Here is a 25,705-nt window from a genome sequence, read left to right on the forward strand (position 1 = left end):
TGTTTAGCTGCCTTCAATGATTTACTCTGCCTATTAAAATTCTCAGCAACATACATTAATAATTATTGCCAGAGGATATGAACTATTGATAGTGTACTCAAAGTTCCAAAAGTCATGTTACTGTTTATGCTGTATACAAATTCAAGGAGAAGTCATTTCCAACATGATCCTCTTGCTCGGCCAGAAGAAATAACTGGCTGTACTATAAAGTGAACAGGATAGATCGGTTTGCTCCCAATAACTTCAATACCACTTGGTAAGAAACATTTACTGAAAAATGTTCTTGAGGGTTCAAAATTTTAACTTGTACTCACATCACACATGAAAGAGACACAGAGTGAGACAGAGACAAATCAACCACAGAATCCCTGGACCGGTTGTCTACTGGGATGAGGAGAGACAAACTCATTTCAATGGAAAACGCAAAGACTTTAAGAATGTAAAAGGACCTAGACTTGAGCAACATTTGACTCTGGGCAAGGTATCTCATCACTGAATCTTTGTATTCCTATATGTAAATGCAGCTGTAAAAAAAAAACATATCTTGCAGGGTCACCATGAGGCTAAGTAATATGAACATCTATCAAGATTAATATTAAACCTCTCACTCTGTGCCTTGCACATATAAGATGCACATTAATAACAGCTATCACACACATGCATTTATATTAAAAAAAACTAATAAGAGGGACGTTTCCTTTGCCACAGAAAATGCCACTCTGAAAACAGACTTTAGATTCCATATACATACTATACGTTGAATATCAAGTGCTCCTCCTTCTGACTTTAGTAATCTGTGGTGTGCTTTACTGGATCAGAAGCAACAACAATAGCACATTTATTTTAACAACATAAAATGTCTCTGAAACTTTCCTAAGCTTATCGTGGTCATTAACGTGAACTAAAGTACAGAAAACCCTTAACTCTCATCTATCCTACAAGTTACAACATTCTTGCCCATAATGCATCAGGGTCTCACCAATACTACACCTCATACGTGGGTAGACAATATCGTGAAGATGGTACAGTGGGGCATGAGCAACCAGCAGAAATTACATATGCGCCAGGATCAATCCAGAAAGCCACAGTTAATCTGATGTAGAAGCAAAATAAAGTGGCTTAGCCTCTAGAAGGTTGAATTCTGGCCTTCTTACCAGTATACAGCTGACCCTTGAACCATGTGGACGACAGGGGTGCAGATCTCCCCTTGTAGTAAAAAATCTGTATGAAACTTGACTACCCCAAAACTTAATTACTAATAGCCTACTGCTGACTGGAAGACTTATTGGTAATATAAACAGTCCATGAATACTTTGAGGTTATATGTATTATATACTGTACTCTTACAATAAACTAGAGAAAAACGTTATCAAGAAAATTTATAAGGAAGAGAAAATAAATTTACAGTACTGGACCGCATTTATTAGAAAAAATCCACATATAAGTAGATCCGTGGACTTCAAATCCACGTTATTCAAGGGTCAACTGTACTTTCAAAACTAAATCAGGATCATATTTGCTCTCTGACTCCAAGACCTCCAGTCACTTTTTCTGTCACTCAATGGAAAAGTCAAGCCCCTCCGTGGCCTAAGAGACCCTACAGGTGCTGGCTCTGTGGCTGCCCTACTGAAGTCCACTCCCTCACTCCCCACCTTATTCCAGAAGTGCTGGCCTCTGGCTGCTGCCTGAGCACAGTGCCACAAATATTCTCCTCCACATGATGTTATCAGGGACATCTTCCCTGATCCCTTTTTTTAAAGTGCATCTCCTGGGGCACCTGGGTGCCTCATTCCGTTAATGACTCTTGATTTCAGCTCAGGTCATAATCTCACGGTTTGCGGGTTCGAGCCCTGCATCGGACTCTGTACTGACAGTGTGGAGCCTGCTTAGGACTCTCTGTCTCCCTCTCTTTTTGCCCCTCCCCTGCTACTGCACGCTTTCTCTCTCTCTTTCAAAGTAATAAAAATAAGAAATAAAATGCATCGCCCACTCACCCCCAGCATGCTCTTTCCTTCTTCCTGCCTTCCTTTTCTCCCAGTATAGGCTTTTCAAAAGTTCCAGCTTTTCAAAAGTTCGCATTACAACACTTTGCTTTTACAAAAGACCTACATTAGTACCTGTTTTTGCCAACCTGCAGAAATCCAAAGAGGGTTTTTACTTTTACATAAAAAGGTGAAAAATGAAAATACCAATCAGCGTTTGCTTTGCAGCGAGCCCTTATAGAGGCAGCGTGCACCCTGGAGAGCAGCAACATGGCCCCGCCAAGCTCCTTCTAGGGAACTGCACTCAGCATCTCAGCGTCAAGCCACCATAGCTTTGAACTTAGTCTGTGAGCATCTGGGCTTTATCTTGATTTATTCTGTGCATCTGTTGGCAAGATGCACCCTGAGACACCAGAAAATACTAAGAGAGATTATTTGTGGGGTCTGGGAATGCTCAAATATTGTTCCATATAAATTAATGGTAAATGCTTCTTTGCTTTATACAGTTTCAGCTTATGAAAGTTTTCAGTAAGAGCACTCTGCTTTTGGATATCAGGAGAAACCCATACTTATCATCATTTAAGGGGTTACAAATTTTAGTCATTTGCCTCTTATCTTTCTCTTCCCTCGAAAATGCAAACTCACAAGGGCAGTGGGTTTTTTCTTTTGTTTGTTCTTTTGTTTTTTTTTGTCTATCATGTTCATACTGTACCCCCACGATCTAAGGCTGGGTATAAAATAGTCAATAAATATCTGCTAAATTGTTTGAGGAAGTCAACAGGAAAAGGCAGGGAGAGTTCCTAGTTTTTGTGGAATCTGTAAAGTGAAATGAAAAAAAAAAGAAAAAGAAAAAGAAGAGGTATTTTTAAGCGCACACACACATACACCCACACACACACACACACAAAGTCTACAAAAGTAAATGCACAGTATAATTACAGATTATGTTAAAATAGAGAAATTAGACAATAATAAATAAGTGAAGAAAATAGATATTTGTTAGCTATCATCTAATGTTTCAGTGTATCCTTACAGAAATAAAGCAGCTAATAAATAAATACAGATATGGAAGATGGTAAATCTAAAATGCATCAGTATTTGGAGAGCACCACGCCTGCAGCTTTTCTACTATTTAAAGATATAATCTGAGTGAAAACCAAAAGGAGGAAAAAGAACACAAGAAGGCTGTGGAACCCCATTTCTTTCCCATAATCTTTGGCCTGATGCATGGTTGACAAAGCCATGAGACAATATTCTCACATCTTTGATTTTATTTCAGCATTTCCAGAAAATAGAGTAATGGAGAAACATATTTCTATTTGATGCCTAAAATCTTAAACTTAGTATGCAACTCAAATTAATTCTCAGCGTTCCACTTGAAGCCTCAACATTAAAAGACCTGTGCGTTTTATTCCTTAATATCACTTGCTGTGGTTTCAGTGATTTACAGAGTAGATTTTTATTATTGAGTTTCAAGCTATTTGTTAGGGATAAACTGTCGTGACTATAACCAAAAAAAAAAAATGTTTTTTAAGTTGCTCCCAAAGAAAAAATTAATAGTATAGAATACTGTAATTTCATATGCTAATTAAGAGCATATGTAAACAAGATAAGTTTAGAATATGGCAGATGTCTATTGAGAGTCAACATCATACTTTAAGGAGATTAATGGTCATGAATAGAAGTTAAATTAGTCACAAATATCAACACAGAAAATATATGTTGAACTTTTTCTGCCCTGGGAAGGCAATGACAGCAAGTTGCCCTGGCCCATATAGCATACCTTCAGAATTCAGGTTTTCTGTGAATTTTACCTAATATGGCCAAAAAAAAAAAAAAAAAGAAGAAGAATTTTGCAGATGTGATTAAGGGACCTTAAAACGAAGAGATTATCCTGGATTATCCAGGTAAACTCTAAATGATACCATTTTTATAAGACAGAGGCAGAGGGTGATTTGACACAGACAGAGGAGGAAAATCCAGTGTGACCACGAAAGTAGGGACTGAAGTGACATGGCCATAGCCGAGGAATGCGGGCCGCCACCAGAAGCCGGAAGAGTGCGGGAACAGCTGGTCTTCTACAGCCTCCAAGAGAAGCGCATCCCTGCCGATGCCTTAAGTTCAACCCGACGATACTGATTTTAGACCTCTGGCCTCCAGAGCCACAAGAATAAAGTTTGGTTGTTGTAAGTCACCAGGTGTATAGCAATGTGTTAGAGCAGCCGCAGGAAACAAATATGGGATTCAAAGAATCGGATGGCATGAACATAACAAACCCCTTTCTTTTTCACTATTTATTAGGGGAACATGTTCTTTAACACTAATACCTGTAAAAATAAGAAAATGTGAAATAAAACTGTCGCCAAATTCTGTCTCACTCCAACAGAAGAATGAAAATTCTTTTAACTTGTTTTAAAAAATGGAGGAGAAAGCCCTCTACATTTTACAACACAGAGCTGCATTTCCAATTTACAAAATATTTCTGAAGATTACTCTTTATATTTATGACTTTAAAATGTAAAAGAGTTACTTAGTTCTTCTAGAAAAATTTAGGGTTTACACATCCATAAAGAGAAGCACCAGTGTAGAAATTTCCCGTGTCTTCACTACAACCAGTTCAAAAAGTAGTTCAGATAACAGCTTATTTCATTAACTTCTCAAAAAATGTTCCCCGTGCTACCAACGATTATTATGGCATTTATCTTTCTATCAACTTGGACTCTGTGTTTTGGCTCCCAAATTTCTCTAAATCATTATTTAAACAAAGAAGTGTGCTAAATGTGTAATATTTCTACCCTTACTTTCATTTTGTGCTACATTCTTTGTGTCCCAACCAACAACACCAAAAATAAAGAAAAAGACTATTCATAATTCTCTTCTATTTTTCTACGTCTGAAGAAACTCTTTGCCATATGATTGAAGCTATAAGGAACGGAAAAGCAAGGATATGGACTACGGTTCTGTATCCTTACCTAGACCTATGTGAGGCAGATGCTCAAAAAGGGTCCAGCTGTGGTCATCAATGTAATGATTCTTCAGGATCAACAGCTGGCAAACATCTCGGGCAGTTATGTCACTGGGTACCTCTACAGCCCTGCTGGTTTCATCTTCACTGTATACTTTAATTACCTGTGTAGGTAGAAATAAGAAAATGAGCTAAAATAGTCTATTAAAAAATATCACTCTAATAAGTCGTCAAACTTATTGGCTGAGCTAATTACAAAGTCCTTATATGGATTCTTGTACATTTAATTTTCTAAAACACTGAAAAAATGTTGCCTATCCAAAACTTGTTCATAACATGTCAAATCACTATGTGTGACAACTTCTACTCTCTTCTCTTCAGTGTCTAAAGTAGAGGACGTTCAGTGACCATTTGCTGTCATTTCTCTACCACTCTGGTCTATTAAAAAGCTATATATCCCTTAACAATACTTAAAAATTTCCATTCCATATTTAAATCCTGTAATCCAAGTAACATGGGCTATTCATTCCCAGATATATACAGGTAGTAAAAGCAGTAAGTAAATCAGCCTTTATGGAAAGATGTCTCTATTTTCAGGTTCTTGAAACTCGGGCAAAGACTGGCTAGATGTGTACCAAATCATTTTTTCCCCCTTGCAATTAGTTGTATCCATGGGATTGAGTTTTAGTCAATGGAATGTAAGCACATTCAATGTGGCACTTTCAGGCCTCATCCATAAAGATCTCCCACATATTGTCCCCCATTGTTAGGCCACCCTCCCACTGAATGGAAATGACTACAAGGACCTAGAGGGAAGAAAAGCCATAGGACAAAAAGAGTCTTTATCCCACCATGACCACACGAAAGGTGCCCAACTAAGAACACCCATATGGAACTTTGACATGAGCAAGAAATAAACTTTTATTGTGTTCACTTACTGTGAATTTGTATTTATCTATCACAGCAGCTAATCTTACTCTAAATTATACAGAATTAGAGAGAATTTCATATACAACACTCCCCTTAACATTTACCAAGTTGTGCTCTGTGTTAGAATTTCCATTATTAACTATAGTATGGTTGTATATTAATTAAATTAATTATAAGAAGATAAACACCTACGATAATAGTATAGTAAGATCAACATTTACACACACAAGTGGGAAATGGTATGAAAATTCACTATAAGAAATACACTTGTTACAAAAATAGACATTTCAACATTTTTAGTAATTCAAACAAATGCAAATAAAAATGATTTATCAATTTTGTCCTACCAATTTTTTTAATGTTTATTTATTTTGAGAGAGAGCACATGCGCACAAGCAGGGGAGGGGCAGAGAGAGGAAAGAGAGAATCCCAAGCAGGATCTGCCCTGTCAACGCAGAGCCCAATGCAGGGTTTGGTCTCACGAACTGTGAGATTATGACCTGAGCCAAAATCAAGAGTTTCATGCATAACCGACTGAGCCACTCAGGTGCCCTTGTCCTACCATTTTTTTTTTAAATTACACTTAATAACAGTGTGATGAAATACTTGCTCTCTTACAGTGATAGGAGTGATATAATTGGTAAAACTATTTTGTACACCTATTGGAAAGTATTCAAAAGCATTAAAAGGTCCATTCCGTTGATTCAGTAATTTCCCTTACGTAAACCATCTCAGTAAATCTGTCCTAAATGTGGAAAATGGCTTTAGGCATAGACATACCCAGCAAAGCGTTACATATAATTCTATTAATCTAAATATTCAACTATAAAAGAACGGTAAATGGCAGTACTTTCATAGAATGGAATATTATATAATGTCTCAGCATGTTATTCAAGGAAATGATATAGGAACTTTAAAAAATTCTTAGGTAAACGAAAATCATGACACCGAAGTATACTTTATGCATAGTACAGTGCAAATTTCCTTGGTAGACTGGCTACCAGGTACCTACCTGTCTTCTCTAACAATATTCTGGTTGCCTTTTAGAGCACACTCCCTCCCTCACCATCGGTCCTTGTGACCCCTGCAGCTCTCCCTCCAGCTCAGCCATGGAGACCTAGAGCTGCAGGGACAGGCTTACCAGAGCTGGCTGTTAAACACTCAGGAGCTGCAAGTCAGGCATCCAGCTTGAAATCAGCCGTGGTAGGAGCATGTATACAAAAACATGTCTTACCATACCGGTTCATACCACTGCCTCAGATCCAGATAGATAGTATCCAGACTGATCCACCAGCACCCAGAATCCCTCTGGCAACAGTTATTACTTCAGAGAAGGGCGTATGACCTCATCAGAGCCAGTCAGAGCCAATCTGGATATCTGTTCACATAACCGTAGAGTGGACCCTCTTTTCTATTGGGCAGACGTAGGACGAAGCTGTTATTGTTCACAAAGAGAAAGAGTGTGGGAAAATGAGGCCCACGTGGAGTAAGCCACGCTAAGAGATGAAAATTATCTTGAGAATATCTCAGAGCCCCTGGAACAAGTGAATTTGATTTCTTCGTGTTTTTATATGTGCCGTGTCTACTGGTAACACCTACCTACTTTTCTCCCTTGCTCTAGCCATGGACCCCCTCCAGGTCAATCTCCATACTGTTGGCAGAAGAAACTTGCTTATTGCCAATCCAATCAGGTCGTTCTGCTACTAAGATTCTTCAGTGGCTCCTTGTTGTCCCAACTCAAGCAGCTCATCATATTTACTAAGACCCCTTATAAGGTGCACATCCTTTGCTAAGTGTTTTAATGTAAGGCTGTCTGTCACAGTCAGAGACTGTTGTTCATTTCAGAGAGCTTCAAGTCTAGTAGGGAAAGCAGTATTAAAAAAATACTAATTACCAACTAGAGCATAAAAGTATGGCATATTACTAATCATAAAATGGGGCTTAGGTTAGGGTGAGAGACCTGGAAGGTATCTGTGAAAAAGTGATAATGTAAGCCAAGACTTGAAGAGTGGGCTAGAGCCAGGCCAAGAGAAGGTGAGAGCATTTCAGCTAAGGGAACAGAAGTCCCTTGGGTAAGAAGGAATTTGGCAAGTTCTAAAGACTGAGAGGAGTCAGGGATGGCAGGAGCAGCAAAGAGGAAGGAAACTGAGGTGATGGGCAGGATGGTGGTAATAGGGATGTATCGTCCTAAGTTCAGAATTGACTTAAGAACCATCGAGCTTTTAAGTCATAAACAAACCCATGGACACGGATACACCTGGCGAGGGAGAAAAGGAAAAACAAAAGAAAAAGAGAATCTAGGACTGAACCCTGAGAAGTACCAATACTAATGGTGACTTAGAGGCAAGAAAGTCTGAAAGATAACATGAGGTAGAAAGGGACCCAGGAAAGTGGGAACACATGGAATAAAGCCCAAACTCTAGGATGCACACGACATGTACATTCTCCAGGAAACCAGCCTATATTACAGGTCATTCTACGATCCTAGCCAAATAGGTCAGGTACTTGTAAGCTGTTCTTTTTTAGTTGCATGTGAGGTACCCTCTAACTGGGATCAACACTCCAACCACCAACAACGTACCTTATTTGGCAAATTCCTACTTACTGTTTGGCCCCAGTTTCCATGGCACTTCCTCCAGAACGTCTTCCCTGACTGCCCAAGCCTTTGTAATTTATATTACTCTTTTACATACTCTTATTTTATAATTTTCTATTTGCAGGCCCTTCTCCTCAATTGTACTAATAAATTTCTTCAGGGAAAATCTCTGTTTATTTACCATTTGACATCATATTTCAGGTACCTGGCCCAAGGCAGCGTATGTATGGCTTAATAAAGATCTTCGGAACAAATGAACTTTGTACCCCTGAAGAGCCAAAGCGTTTTGACATAGTAAGTACTCAATACCTATTTATAAACTTTAATTTAAAAATATTTTGTCACAAAGTGTATGATTATTAAATCGTAATGCTCAGTAAATTCAAATTCTTCTCAATGATCCACAGATATACATGTTTTCTTACAAACAGTCCTAGGTAAGAATTGACTCAATATCGCTGTTTGTGGGCAGTTCTGAGTTTCGCAGTCATTGAGGTTGCTACATAAGGTCATATGAGAAAGGTCGTGAAAATACATCACCAAGATCAGATGCAACTGTTTGACCTTTCACATCAATTCACTCGCTTTCTGGTTAACACATGTGGTTCACAAAGATCCCAAGATCTGCCTGTAATCTCCGTGTTTCCCCTGACTGCAAGCAGGGAGGCTAGTGTTCTTAAGGGCGTGTCCTGAGGACCTGTATCTGTGACAGACAACCGGTGGGATTCTAAGGGATTCTGTCCACTGCACCTCCACGTGCTCTGGCTGACGCTGACTGGGTCAGGCCCTGCTGCATGCTCCTGACAAAGACGCCCACTCTTTTTTTTTTTTTTAATTTTTTTTTTCAACGTTTATTTATTTTTGGGACAGAGAGAGACAGAGCATGAACGGGGGAGGGGCAGAGAGAGAGGGAGACACAGAATCGGAAACAGGCTCCAGGCTCCGAGCCATCAGCCCAGAGCCCGACGCGGGGCTCGAACTCACGGACCGCGAGATCGTGACCTGGCTGAAGTCGGACGCTCAACCAACTGCGCCACCCAGGCGCCCCTAAAGACGCCCACTCTTGAGAGGAAAAGAGGATCCAACCCTGTGACTGCTCCTTCATGTGCCACGGTGATGAGCCACTGTCTCAGTTCCCTCAGAGGCCAGCTGGCAAATCTCACGTCAGGAGATGGGGGGCAAATGGGAATGGCATGGAGGTCGCTGGGAAGGCTTCCCGACTACCCATGTTTTCTTACAGAAAACTCCCATCACCTGGGCTAACAGAAGTATGCCTCTTACTTTTCATGCTCTATTTTTTCTTATCTACTATATTTTTATATTAAAGGAAAGAAATTAAAAAAAAAAAAAACTGGAGACATTCTGAAGCCTAAGCCAAATTCAAGTAGTGGGCAAGAACTGAACAAGAGGCGAAGGAAAAGGCATCTAACCAATTAGGGAATGCCATTATTTTCTTCAGACTATATTACTGCAAATTTGAAAGCAACAGGTTGCCAAGAATCAAGACACATAAATTTAGAAGGGCTAGGCCAACTCAAATTTTTAGAATAGGTGCATGTACTCATTTTAAAATAAATAACACCCACTGGAAAAAAAGCTTGGTACTTTTGTTCGAGTTTCATTTTAAATTTGTATTTTTTAACTCTTATTTAATTGACATTTATCCAAAGTACACATTTACCTAAGAATGATAAAATTATATTTTAATTGATATTCCACAGGAATAAATTCCTGTCATCTCTCAAATCTACTCACTAATTGTGAAAAATTCTTTATACCACAAAGGGGTGTCTTGGTTAAAGGTCTCACTTTATGAGTATTTATTTCTCCTTAAAATACACGAAAAAGGAAATGCTAATCTAATAAGCCTTAACTCTCTACTAGAGTTGAATATGCCTCTTGCCAAAAGTATTACTACACAAAACTGTCCTATGTAAGGAAAAAAGTCAAATCATCTGAAAACCTACATGACTAGTATGGATTAAAACTAAGTTAAAAACTTTTGTGATTAGGTAAAAACAAGTAGCAGGGCTGTTCTTAAGAATTATTAGAGCAACATAATGGCATCCTGTTTCCTCTACACGCTGAGTGGTAACAAAGAAATTTTAAAATCATATAATTACGCTACTTAATAAAGGGATATTATAATTTCAAGTTCCGTGATCTAAATTCCCAGCTTGCTTTATAAAGTGAAAAACGGGGAGAAAAATATTATTCATACTAATTGATCATTTGAAATTATATAGCAGCAGGAAGAAATCCTGCCTGACACTAAAGTACAAGAACTTTCTTTGTTGCATCAATGACCAGATAGATACTTGACTAGCAAGAGAGACATGCACTGATAAGGCCTGTCTTATTATAACATCCCGGCAGCATAAACAGAGCGAATGCCCAAGGACAGCCAACAGGGTACACACAGGCTGTGTTTAGGAAGCCTTGCCCGGTCACTGTAATCCTGACAGTCAGAGCAACCTTGGCCTTTGGAGTGGTTTACAGTTTGAAAAACTTCTCTGGGAGCATATGGCAACTAGTGAAATAGTACCACACAGGAAAAGTAGCCCCCGCAGGGGATATGCTGAAACGTGGCTGAAGCAGATCTCTGTTTTGGCTGACGTCCTCCTTATCAAGACAGTTCATACACTTTATACTTCAACTCCCCTGACTGCCCTCCATAAAAGTAAGTGGAGGCAAAAGACTAAAAAATTAACATAACCCATTTTCAAAGCGGTAGACACAACAACATTCAAATATACAGGGATGGCAAGAAATGGTTAACTTTTTAGAAGAAAGCTTGAGGCCCCTAAAGACTCAAGACTAAAAGATATAAAATATTTAAAAATCAAACAACGGCCATTTCTGAAAAAATAAAGGGATCAAATTTGAAAGTCAATCCGATATGTATCACCTTGCCTCCAAAGCACACATGGTAGTCATCTGCTACAATCACTGGAAATTCTGATTCTCAGAGCGGATTATTCATAAAGCCTTAGGAAAGCTCTAGGCAAGGCCCCAACGGGCAGCCGTTCTGCTCCTCCCTGCAGACCCCAGGAATGTGACGGTATGGTATAGATAGTCCTTTCTCAGCCCGGATTCGTCCTGGAATATCTGAGACAAACTCAGGACTGCCATCTGGTCATGCGGCAATGTTACAGAGCAGAAGGGAGCACCGGTGAGGAATTAATACAGGGTAGCTTTCCCCCATGTATCCTTGTTTTTTTTTTTTTTCAGAGGAGGGGGATGGAAGGTGGGATAATCACTCAGCAGGTAAAAAATAAGCATGGATTATGCATAAATACATGACCAAGAATCCACAGAATGAAGTGAGAAACAATTTTTAAATAAAGAAAGAAAATAAGAAGAAAGAGCAAAAGAGGAGGAAAAAAAAAAGATCATTGGGGCATGGTTATCTCTTGTGCCAAAGTTTTTATTTTGGGAAAATTTAAATTTAACTTTTAAATTAACTACATTTAAATACTACATTTAATATTTAATTAGACACTGACTCTTATTAATTACTATTTAATTTACAATAACTTAAACATCACATTTAAATACTAAGACCTTACCATGAAGAAAGTATATAACTTCTAAAAACAAACATTAATTTATCCATTGTATCCATTAATTATCTATTTTGTTTACGTATGGTTAATAGAAAGTAAGAAACAAGGCCCTTAGAGGTGTGACCTCAACTAGGTCCCAAGGAAAGTTTATTTTCTATAGCTCTTTAAAAGTTTATCATCCAAGTGCAATAGGATTATAAAGCTATCTTTTAATGTTTCCATTTTTTACTCTATTATTTTTAACAGATAGGCAATGTACCTAAATCATGAGAAATATTTTTATATCAAGGTCAGAGTGGCCCTGGATTTTTACATTCTTCTACATAAGGAATGCAGTGTCCTAAGATAAGAGAAGACAGTCTCAGATATTTTGAATTAAGTAACTCACTGTGTTCCCTTGAAGGAAATGGAAAATAATATATTCATTACTACTTATTCCAAATCTCTAGCAAAATGGCATACTTTAAAAAACAAAAACTGTTCAAAAGGCCCTAACAGCTCAAGGAAAGCTACTGCTTCTTTATGGCCACTCTGTTTTATTTTTCTAATTGTCAAATATTTATTAAGAGCAAAAGAGTACACGGTTTAGAGAAGTCAGGTAGTAGGATGTCTTCCATTCTCTCCATTAAAAAAGATATTCAATAACACATTTTACTTGAGCATGAGCAGCACAGGTTCAATTAGTTATAAGATAATAACTCAAAATACGTATTGTCACCAATATCAGAATTACAGAAACTGACTGGCACAAACTTGTCTATTCCATACCCTTGTATTCCTTTCAGATCTACGCCCTATAATCCTTTCCTTCTTCTCTAACTCCAAACATATTATTTTGTTTTTCTCAGTTTCTTGAAACAGCCGTGCTCCTTCACGACACGGGGCCTTTGCATATGCTACTAGAGCTGCTTTGTACACTATCTCCCCACCTTCTACTTTCCATCCCTCACATGAGCCATTATTTCTGCGGGGAAGTTTCAATGACCCTCTCAGTTTAGGTCCAGGCCCTTCATGCCATGTATGCATGTGCACAACCACGTGATTACTATCCATCAACCTCCACTGCTCAGAATGCTGCATGACAGCAGGGATGATGTCACTGTTTTCTTCCCCTTGTGTCTCTAGCAATTAGTACAGTACCTGGCACACAGCTGATAATCAAAACTATTCTTATAGTGAAAAATGAAGCCATCATGCATAGCCCTGCAGGAGACAACATTAGGCATTCCAAAACAGTAGCTTTGAAACCTTATAGGGTTTGAAAACCTCCAGGGGAGAAAAAATACCCAGAGACCAAAGAGAAAACACAAGCAAAGCTTTCATGAAATCTGTGAACTGAATAAAGGTGGAGAAGGTGACTTCTCTGGCCCATTTCAATTCTGGTATTCTATGAGAATTCAAAAAAAAAAAAAAAGGTCAGAGGACCTCTGGGCAGGACAAATATTAAATATTAGGAGTAAAGACACCAAGGACTGAAGAAGCAAAAAACGCGCATGCAACAAGAGACAGACCGCTTTGCCAAGAGCAGAGGCACGAAGTTATGAGGAGCGGGTGAGGAAGCTCAAGTGTCAGGAGGCATGTTCGAGAAGGCTCTTCACCCAGCACTGCGGACCACAGGTTTCCATCGGTGCAAACCAGCAGGAAGCCCACCACGGAAGGGAGCAGTTTTCAGATCCACAAATGACAGAATGCCTTTTCCCAATGCTTGGAAATACAGAATTAAGTTTTAAATGAAAGTTCACAAGAACATGTGTACAAATTGGTAAGAGAATAATGGCAAACAACCACACGGTCACCTAACCGTTTAGGAACCAGTTCAGCGACGAGTAACAGAACATCTACCCTACGAGGGTTTATTAACCAAACTGAGTTCCGTGAGGCAGATCCATCAAGTCACCAGTGACTGAGCCAGGCTCCTTCCCTGAGTCCACAGTCCTCTAGGTCACAAGCTGGATCACCCCCACACCATCTCTGTAAAAACTCTGAACTTGTCTACATTTGTATGCGATTTCATCTCAGTGGGGAAATCACAGGGCCTGATTGGATAAACACATAAATGAATTCAGAGTTAAAGGACCTGTGTTGCTGGGGTGCCTGTGTGGCTCAGTCGGTTAAGTGTGCCAACTCTTGATTTTGGCTCAGGTCACGATCTCACGGTTCCTGAGATCAAGATCTGAGTCAGGCTGTGCACTGACAGCATGGAGCCTGCTTGGGATTCTCTCTCTCCTCCTCTGTCTGCCACTCACCTGCTTGTGCACACACACTCTCTCATTCTCAAAATAAATAAACTTTTTAAAAAAATGGCCTGTGTTACTGGAGATACATGTAGAACTTCCAGAAGTTCTGGATATAAATTCAAAATATACGGATGGAGATGTATGATGTATGAATTTGTTTCCCATCCAGCATCAAGCCAAAGGGGCCCGGCGTGGAAATGCCCCAAAGTTGACATTGCAGGGGACTGAGCACTGCCACACCTGACAGATTAGAACAGTAACACTGTCACATCATGGCCTGGCCAGTCTCCCATCCAGGAGAAGAGACCCAGTGTGCAGGCCAAGGGGCACGCAGAAAGTCTCCCTGATACCCCTCTACCCTCTCTGAGACTCCAACTCTGTTCTTGACCCTTTCTGCCCTTCTTCTCAGGCCAAGAGCCCTACAGGTTGCTCCTTCTCTTCTCCCTCATGGGTAGCCAGAAAGACTCAAGTGGGGGTTCAGTTTTGCGATTAAAAAACTGGAAGCCCTTTCAGTGTGCTCTGTTATGTGGCAGGGGGAAAAGGCAAAAGAAACAGCTCCAATTTCATTATAAAAGAAGGCAAACACTAAAAATAAAGTCTAAAGATGTCCTAAACCACGCACACACACATCTACATATGCATATATGCGTGTTATTTTAGGACCTAAATCCAATATGAATAAAGAGGGTCAAATCCCAAATCCCACACTAATGTTTCCAGTGACTTCATCAAAAGAGTGTTCTCTGAAGCCTCAGTGTTTTTAAAACTCATGTAATTCCTGTGAAGATGCCAGTGCTGACTAATTCGTCTTTGAAGTAAAAGAAAAACCTTCACAAGTGCTAATGCTTATTCATATTTAAAGCAGAAAACCACTGGTCATGCTTATGTTGGACACAATGTTATTCCAGTATCTCGTTTCAGGGTTTAAGCAATCATTTATTCCCAGAATACCCATAAGACATGTCTAGGCAAAAAAGTGAAAAAACAGTTTCACACAGTGAGAAGGACAAGTTGGGGAGGGGTGGAAAAAGTGTTAAGAAAAGGGAGGGGGAAACATGAAGAGTAGAAAGAGAATGTTTATTAGTGCCCAGAACACTGGACTTTTTATTGCAATTCTTGGGTTGTCTGGCATCAGTTGAAGCACTTTCAGGAACCGCCTTATTTTACTAATTTTTAAAAGCACATCTCCTCACATTTAACTTGTCTGAAACTTGGATGTAACTTACCATCAGTGGTCTGTCATAGTTTCATTGGAAACATAGAACGTAAGGATGCTTCTTGTAACTTAAGGTGTCACAGGATCAATGAAATGTGCTATGCTGTCTTTCTGGGACATTTGGGAGATATTATTGTATAAACTTATAATAGCACACAAAATATCACTTTCTAGACTTAACACTCCCATGCTGTGTCAGCACTAGGAGCAAGTGATTTATAACCATTTTTGTAATTTTACCTTTCCTTCACTTTGCTAAATATTTATTTTATATCAGTAAAAACATGTATAAAGCACATTTGTGTACAAGAAATACAGTCAGTGCTGCTTGAATCATAAAATATGAAAGGTCAATAGGACTCTTGGACAACATCCACTGACATCCTCTCATTTTACAAACAAAGAAGCCGAGACTGAAGAGGGTCTGACTTGCTTGGGATGCTAGCTGTTCCCCGGCACAGCCAGGCAGAGTCCCTTCTCTGGGCTCCGACCTGCCTCGGTTCTTGCCACTCTGCTCCTCCAACTTCCATGTGGCTGTAAGCCGCTGCTTCTACACGCCATCTCAGATAAAGTGTTAGATAACTAAAAACCACAATATAAAAATGCACGTATGTGCCAAAGCACCTTGCTTTTGGAATATCAAGACAGGTTGCTCCTTGTTTCACTTTTCTCCATATTAACTTGCCGGAAATCTGCATGTCCTGAAACAGCCAGCAGAGGGAGTCTTTACTTCTCAGCGTGTACAAATAGAGAAAATAACGATGTTTTGAAAATTACAACTTTAACATTCTTAACCCTGTGCAGGTACTATCATAATTACAAGCTTTTAAAATGTTTAAAGCTATTTTTAAATATTCTGAACAATTGGAATTTTTCAGATCAATCGTGTACATCCTAACTTCAATAAGGATTTTTTGGAATATATGTGTGTGTGTGTGTGTATATATATATGTATATATATATATATATATATATATATATATATATATATACATATATATATACACACACACACACACACACACACCATACACACACACACACACACACACACACACACACACACACTGTATATCAAGTCACCTCAGCAAGAATCCTTCCTGGAACTCAAGCTGGAGTTAGTCTGGTACTTAGAATGGTAATTTCAAAACATTTCTTTGAATCTTGATAGAACTACCCAAACTAATTTATCTTCTGAAACTATAAAATCCCTGAAATTTTCGCTAACATAACTGAATGTATACGTCTAACCGTACATGGCCGACTAGGAAGCGTTTATAATCACTTTCTAACAATGGTGTTTTTGCCAAAGATGATTTTTGAATTCCTCTTCTTTAGGAGCAGTCTGAAGAGCAACTGTTTTTGATATCTTACAGGGGTAGAAAATCTTGACCCTACCCTCTCAGAGGGTTTAATATCTGAAATTACCAAAAGCCTTGCTTCTTTCTTCTGCCAAAAAGAGATTCTTATTTTCTAGACTTGGCTTCCGGTGCTGGTTAATAGTCAGGAGAGCCAGCCCTGAGACTGCCCCCAGGCAAGGGTCTGAGACTATTAACGAGCCTATTTTTAATCTGCCTTCCTTGCCAAATGTGGACCAGGCACTGTGGTTCACAGAACAATGTGGGTCATGGCCCTCATTCATATGGAGGTTCAGTCCAGGTGTTCATGGTGATGGTGGACTTTGCAGTCCACTCTGTGATCAGATCCTCAACCACCAGGTTACGAGTTAGATTCCTCATACTAAAAATTGGCAAACTGCTGGCAAACTGATAGGGCTCAATTAATATAAGTGATTTTTATTGTAAATTTTTGAAAGCAAATAAGGTATTCAGTAAGTCTCAGAGGCTTCTCCAGTACTATTGAGCGCTGAGAAACTCTGACATAGGGTTTAGTTGCTACACCTTTAGGGCAAGATTGAGTACACAACCAGATAAAATGACAAGAGGAAGAAGAGAGATAGGCAGAAATGTGAGACTGGTCCAACCAAAGGACTGCAAGAGAGGGCAGAGAGCTCTTAGCGGCAGATGGAAAAGGCCCCGCCACAAGTGTGCCCACGCAGCTGGGAGAGGTGGCCTCCTGCATGCACGGAGCTGGCCCGGAACTCAGTCCTGCCTGGTCACGGACCGGACGTGTGCTGTGGGCAGCACTTAACTCCTCCAAGCCTCACACTCCTCGTCCCAAACTGGAATTGTCCACCAATCCTGTAGGGTTCTTATGAGGACTAAAGAGAATGTGTAATCAGTGCTGGACACGTTAGAGCTGTTTTCATTTTCTGGGTGTGTGTCGAGGGCAGTGAGTACACAGAGTTGCCCACAGCAGCAAGCTGGAGCTGGATAAATGTAATGACGATGCAGGGTGGACTGAGTGGCTTTTCACAAGGTATGAAACCAGGGGAAAAGGAAGTGAATGCAACAGGATCGCGAATGTAGAGAAGGAAATGCCAATAACAGGTGAGTATTCAAACAGTCCAATTCTATTTTTTCAAACATTGTGTTTATTTAACTAACAGTAATTATATACCAATGTTGTACCTGCCCCATGTTGGGCACTTGAGTCCAGTGATGATCAAAAGTGACACTGCCTCTGCCATCATGTAGCTAACATTCCAGCAACATCACTTTTATCTACTGAGACAAATGTCTCTATATTAGGCACAATTTTACCGCTTTCAAATACATAACCCAGAAGTTCCTGCCTAATATTCCCCAGGACAGTGAAAAGAGAAATAATCGAACCTATCTAATTATATTTAAATCTATGGTCCCAGCTTAAAAGTAAAAATTGTCAGCATATAATAGTTGGATTATTATTTTTTTAATTCAGTTACAGCCCACCTAAAGTTACAGTAAAAGAGCTGAGGGAACCAGCATGTGAAACACATTGCCTTCCTCTCCCTGGCTGTAATATATCAAGGACAACTACTTTTTGTTTGATTCATTTACTACAAGGATAACTATCTTAATAGGACAGGGCACAAAACAATTTATTCTCATTGTAATAGCGAGATTTTAAACTGTTTATGAAACTAGTAAAACATGCCATTTCACAGATGGGGGTGGGGAAGAAACTCACATTTTTTCGAGCTTCTACTACATGTCAAGTATTTCTAAATATTTATCCAACTGCTCTGTGAGGAAACATCCTCATCCCCAGGACAGAGAAAATGATCCTCAGAAAAGTTTCAAGAAGGCACCCAAAGTCGCACCACTGGTCAGTGACAGAGCTGAGCTCGAACTCAGAGCTGCCTGGCTCTAAAACACACCAACATTCTCTACCGTAGCTCACTTCCTAAAAACTCACTTCTCAGGAAAGGAAACATTTTGTGAAAACACAAAATCCATTTGTCTCTGTGGTACCCTTCCTAGGTGGATATGCAACAAAGGTACCCTGTATACAACAAAAAGGGCAGAAGAAAGGGTGAGGTTTAGCAAGAATGAGAACTCCGTGTAGACAGAAATAATACTGTACTGGTTACCACTTCACAACCTTACCTTCCAACCAAGGAAGCCAGCCGTCTGTGGGTCTCCATTACCCTCCCCTGCTCAGGAAATCTACTCTCTCCCCCACTTACTATACCTTCTACTACCCCCATACAAGTAACAGAATACATTTGTTCAAAAAGCATAACCATAGAGACAGGCGCCTGGCTGGCTCAGTCAGTGGAGCATGAGACTCTTGATCTCGGGGATGTAAGTTTGAGCCCCATGTAGGGTGTAGGGATTATTAAAAATAAAATCTTTAAAACAAACAAACAAAAAAGCAAAGCCATATTTTGTACCTGAAAACACAATAAGAAAAATCCAAGGGAGAAATATTTATTGAATGTCTAATATGTTGGAGGCACTTGTGGTGGGGATGGCTAGCTGCCCACCAAGAATCACTGTTGCCCTCTCCCTTCCTGAAGAGTCCTGATTCTAACGAGAAGAACAGTGTGTGGAGCTCAAGGCCTCCACTTCTTGGCTCCCCCTGTATCCAGGACTGACCACATGACAGAATCTTGGCCAGTAAGATGAAGCAGAAGCTCCTGGTTACCTCAGGGTGGCAGTTAACATCTGACAGAGGAGGCCAGCACGCCCTTGGTGCTTCCCATTCTGTATGCCAGGAATGTGAGCAGGATGACTGGAGATTTGCATTCCTCTTTCCATAAAAGGAAAAGAGACCCACACTAAGGAAGATACAACAGAAAGCAAGAAGAAGTTTGGTTGCCTGAGGACATTGTGGGGCTGCTACATTAGTTTTAGACTGAGTCTTCTGGTAAAGTGAAAGAAAAATAAATCTCCTCCCCGTTTAATGCACTGTCATTTCAGTTTTCTGGGTATGTGAAATAGAAATTCAGCTCGTAACTGACAAAGCACTTTATTTAAGGAGTCTCTTAAATTTTTAAAATCTAGTGGTAAGACAAAAATAAAAACAACAACAGCAAAATTTGAAAACCAGATAGTACAAGACCTATACATTAACACACACACACACACACACACACACACACACACACACACACACACGGTAACACAGAGACCACTAAAAGTCAACTCTGAATAGCCAGAAAGCAGAAGATACGTAACTGTGGATGGCTAATGAGACTTCAGTATCATAAAAGATGATACTAAAATTGATGTCACATGGCAGTACATACTGGATTGGGAAGTAAGCAACAAAGGCATGTCCACTGATCCTGAATCAAGACACCACCAAGATAGATGTGCTGAGAAAGTCTTAAAAGCTTGAGCTGGGACACAGACAACAAACAGCCTTTGGGAAAGCAAACAGAATCCTGGAGTTGTCTATAGGCCACGGAGCACAAAACTGGGGGCAGAAGTACAGAAGGACAAACATCAAACACTGTTTGGAGCACAAGGAAGAAAGCCATGTACTGAGTGGAGGCTTCACAGGAAGCTGGGGAAGAAGCCACGGGGCACACAAGCCCTGAAGCTCAGTGAATGCTACACACTTTTGGACTGATTCTGTATATATTTAAAAGTTTCTGGGCAAAATAGTGATATGATAATCTGTATTCTTTCACTTTTTACAAAACTATTTTTAGAAAGTCATAGCAATGATTCTAACTGTATGAGGAAGGAAATGAATATAACATAAACTATTCTCTTGTATAGACAGAGAATTGAATCTTTGGATAAATGGCGCTGCTCCATATTATACTCATGAATTTCAGATTTTCAAAAGGATTTGAATCTTAAGGAAAATATATTCAAGAAATTATCCCTTCTTTCTCTGAGACTTCAGAAGATGCTTTAGGATCTTGTGTGCTTACGAACATCTCATAATTGTGGTATGGATAAATAATGGAGAAATGCTTGTAAACATAATTCACAAAACTCTATAAATCTGATAGAGGCTTAGAACATGCCTACCCATAAAATCAGAAAATGGACATCTGGCCTTCTGATCTTGAAGGCTCTCTATAAAAAGAATAGGAATTTTATATTACACTTAATATATATTTTACAATGCTTGAGTCTTTTGTTAATTCTCTAGGACCTTAAAATAGTTTCTTGATGTACTGTACCAATCTAGAGCTCTGGGTATAAATGCTCATTCTCTCTCTCTCTCTCTCTCTCTCTCTCTCTCTCTCTCTCTCTCAGACACACACACACACACACACACACACACACACACACACACACACACTCTTTGCTGCTGACAATTGCTTTCTGAATAAAATGTTTTCTACACTAGAACATATGGGAGTTGGTGGAGGTGCAGAGAGAGATGAAAGGATTTGCCTAAGCTAATTCCAGACTAGAAGCTGAATGGCAATTATACACCCCATAAGGCAATTTCATTAACATATTAATTTCAGGAGGTAACACATATCTAGGAGAAACACACTGAAGTCACAAGACCTAGATTCTATTTCTAGCTTTGCCATTGACCTTCTGAGTGACCTTGCATAAGTCACTCAACACCCAAGAGACGCAGACTTCTCTCATCAGAAAAAAAAAAAAAAAAAAAAAAAAGATATAACCTAGTAGTTCCCTGAGAAAAATGCTATGAGGTAAAATATTCATTCAGAGCATTTGGTGAGGATGTAACCATTTCTGAGACATATGATGAACCCTTCTTCACTAGAACCTTGGTGAACCAGAATCAAGGAAATAAGACCCTAATAGAATTGGAGAACACAAAAAATATCTTCCCTAAAAATTCACTTGATAGAGAATCTACCAAAAATCCCTGTCCCTCAAAGATCAAAGTGTATTTGATCTTCTACAAAAAAAAAAAAAAAAAAAAAAAAAAAAAAAAAAAAAAAAAGACCCATACTGTGTTATGGGCCATGTTTAAAGTTCAAGTTCCCAGCCACTCTCAGGAGAATCTTAAGGCCATTTAGATCATATACACAGACTGATAACAAAATTATTCCCTAGTGCTATTAAGCATTTTCAGAAATGCCCTCAGCCTTCCAAATGATTAGGATTCCAACTGGCAAATTATTTTTCAAGAGCCCCTCATGCAGGATGAGCAAACTTTATGGCAAACTTACGCAAAAGGCACTTGCTACCTTGTTAGGAAAACAAGAAGCTGCCCCCAAAACACTCTGAGAAATGCTGGTACCAATTTGTAAGATCACCTTAAATTATGGTGCATATGGAAAATGACAAGTTAATTACAAGTATGGAATAATTTTCAATCTTGGGGAAAAAAAAGTCATGGTGTAACCAGAGCAGATGGATGTTTTCTAGTCATAAAAATGCCCAATTCCTAAAGTAAGAGATGTTAAGATTTTCGGGATAGTCTTCTAGATAAGGGGCCTTCTAGGGGTTAAAATGCCAGGACAAAGAAATAGCGTAAGTACCTTCAGCAAATGGTGATGTCCTAAATTACGTGGAAATTTAATATGTGTACTCACTGGAAAGGAATAACATGGACTTGGGCACAATTACTTATGTAATTATTATAATAAAAACCTGACAAGCAGCTTATTATAAGAGACCAAGAGAAATCACAATGATGTGACCATCGGCAGCTCAGACTTAACACCAATTATAATCACAGCTTTCCAGAATATTCTTGTTCTGCTATTTACCAGTCAGTACTGGATTTTCTAGCCGAGTTTTATTCATACGAAGTGCCCTGGATTAAGTGCTCAAAGTCCTTGAAAATGACAGCATCTTTTTCTAATGTTTTAATACTCTAAAAAAAATGGTTTAAATATTTTAACTATGAAAATACAAAATATATTATTTGATTCACAGAATTACAGACACAGGTAAGACTGCAGAAAGCTTTTAATGAAAATCCCTCAGCTATTATGTTACAGGTGAAGAAGTAATGACCGCGAGCTTAAGTGACTTGCCCAAGGTCACGCAGCTAGTAAACAGACAGCTCAGGTAGTATGCTTCCTACCACACCAGCATGTCATCCAAAAGAACATGATGGAAGCTTCTTGGTATATCAATTGGATCAAGGACTCAGACATAAGAACACACATTTGATACATATTAGTATACTTTTCACATTCCAGTGAGTCAGGGAATCTATATATACAGTCACTATTAATGCTAAGTCTAAATCAAAATAAAGATTCAAGCTCAAAGCAAAGTATTTTCAATTAAATTTGCTCAAGATGAGAGAAAAAGACATGAAGAAAGATAAAGAACAAATGTTGGCAAAATTACCATATACAATTCCAATGCCAAATAAAATGTCCCTAGTGAATAAATGGTTGACTGTGTAAGAAAATAAACTGAAAACCTAAAAATTAAAAACAATAAAAAAGATAGTTTTCTTTTTTTAAAAAAAACACCTTAATTGTTACATTTGTCATATTTAAACAAATTAAACCATGACCTTTGACTTACGGAATACACTAATAGCTAACTAACAGTTAACTATTAAAAGTCAGGTACGGAAATAAACATTAGTTTCTAGCGTCACCAAAACCATTCAGAAAGCATATCGCCAAAAATGTGGGTTGGTGCTTTTGTTTTCTATACTGGAGATTTGATTCTTTAAGGATTTAAATGCATTGTTCTTATTTGGTGTATTTACCAGAAAAGTTTAGTATTATAAATACTACATCGCATGTTATACTTATTATTACCTTATAAAATACGATGCTGCAAGTAAGACATGGAAATAAACTTTACAAAAAACCAAAAGATACAATATTTTCATACACAGGATTGATTGCATTAATAATTAACAGAAACCTCTTTCACAAGGGAATATAATGGAAAGTTTTTCTTAAGCAAATAGGCAGCAACTCAATAGAAATTGGTAGAAACCAGAGGCTAATAAACCGGTGCCATATGGTTAAACAGTAAAACAATTATATAGTCCATTCAACAATGAAGATGGATGTATTATGAATTATAGGGAAACAAAGAAACTGCTTCTCAGTACACAAATATAAAACATAATAGCTAGCAGATTTTCTACTGAACTAAAGGCAAAGAGGCCTGAAGTTACAGAAGGAAAAAAAAAAAAAAAAAGCAAAAGCTTCAAATACTCTCTAAATCACAATGCCCTGAAATCGAGACCAAACTGCTTTTCCATGGAGTTTTTTTGGTTGTTTTTTTTTTTTTTTTTTTTTTTTTTTACCACAGAGACATTCTAGCACAGCATTTTCCCCCTTTTGTCTAATTTCAATAATATACCCTTTAATTACCTCTAGCCTCAATGAATGACAATCTCTCTCAGGATATGTAACTAAAGTTTCCAACATATTAATAAACACACGGTAGCAGAAAGAAAGAAAAACAGCAAAACGAAAAAAAAAAGGCAAAAGAAGTCACATACCCTTTTCTGTAGGACTATTGGCGTTATTGCAGGCAGAGTGACTCTTCTCGCACTCAGACTCATGCCTGCTCTTCGTAGAATGATCCCCTCTTGTAGATCATGGACGAAATGAAAGAAATCTTTTACAGTTACTACTTGGGAATCTCAGGGCTCAGTGCAAAGAAACTAGGAAAGTAATAAATGTCACTCTGCTTATGTGATTCCAATCTACCCAAAGCCAATTAAGGATGGCCGTGGGACAGGACAAGGCAGCAACCAATCAAAGCCGGGAAAACTCCGCCTTTGTCCTTGGAAACACATTCTGATACTTTTGTTTATGATATTTAAAGAACCAGATTAACAGGCATCTAGTTCACTTAACTTTTTTTTCCAAAACAGTGCAATTTAATGCCATCTTTGTTGACTAAGCAGTTATGTCTTTAGTTTACTAAAACATTTCAACATATGGCAGATAAGAAACTGTTTACATTGGTCTATTTAAAGAACTTAAATATGCAGATGAACTTAATTTACTTGTGCAACTCATAAATTTGATAAATGGGTCGATTGCTACATATTATATAAGGCACAAAAAATCCTGAGGTTAGAATTGGTCCCAAAGTACTAATTTACGTGTTATATAAAAGGTTATTAATATTCATTGATGCATTTCATTTCTTTAACAGCTAAAATTTTTGTATTATGGGCTTTTCAGCTATCCTTGAGGTTACACACTTAAGTATTTCTGTTAAATATTACCGTAACAATCAACCTAAAAATAATGCTAAATTTAAAAAGGGCATTAAACCACAATATATGAATTGCAAATGCTTATCAGTTTTTAAAAAGCACAGACCTGTGTAACCTAGCATATTTCATTCAATTAAAAGTATTTAAACAATAACCATTGCTCAATGCAAATTCAAAATTTTAACAGGCATTTTGCCTTTTTTCTTAAAATAATTGAAAAGTAGAACATCTGGGGGGATTGGAGGAGCGTCAAAGTAAAATCATTGGTGGCTAACAAGAACGTTTTCAATGAAGTCTAAATGAAGATTAAAAGAAACACTCAAAATGATAAAAAGTATCACAGTATTGAAACTAATCAGAGCTACTGTAATTATAAGATCCCTGCTGTACTGATGACTTAACAAGCATCTACTCTGTGTTCTTCAACTGTGACACATGGAATAACCCACTGTATTCGGTACAAGGGAAACTCCTTGTAATTGCTAGATTACAAGGTGGCTGTTGTATAGTAACAAGGCAAAATGGAAGATTCTAGGCATCTCAGACACAAACTTTCCATTTCATTATCTGGACTGCTACTAAGCAGGGTTCACTTTACTGCTTTATTTTGGGTGTGTTTTATATGCACAGTGATCTCCTGTTCCTGAAAAGAAAAAGAGACACTACAAACTCTAGGGTTCCCTACTTTGAATTTCAAAACCTACATAGATCCCTCACAATGGTA

The 25,705-nt window shown here is 38.5% G+C and overlaps 1 protein-coding gene across 3 annotated transcripts in view; it reads right to left on the reverse strand.

Annotated features, from left to right (window-relative positions):
* The window catches only part of GRB14 (growth factor receptor bound protein 14), a 117,871-nt gene that overhangs the window by 39,030 nt on the left and 53,136 nt on the right, over positions 1 to 25,705 (reverse strand). For 2 of the 3 annotated variants that reach the window (XM_023259399.2, XM_023259398.2), the window contains exon 3: positions 4,955 to 5,111. In XM_023259399.2, coding sequence (XP_023115167.1) covers positions 4,955 to 5,111 — 157 coding nt within the window. Of the gene's footprint in view, positions 1 to 4,954; positions 5,112 to 24,252; positions 24,486 to 25,705 lie in introns of those variants that run through there. The other variant, XM_006935323.4, reaches the window with a different exon arrangement.

The sequence above is a fragment of the Felis catus genome, chromosome C1 (assembly GCF_018350175.1).
Source record: "Felis catus isolate Fca126 chromosome C1, F.catus_Fca126_mat1.0, whole genome shotgun sequence".
NCBI lineage: Eukaryota > Metazoa > Chordata > Mammalia > Carnivora > Felidae > Felis > Felis catus.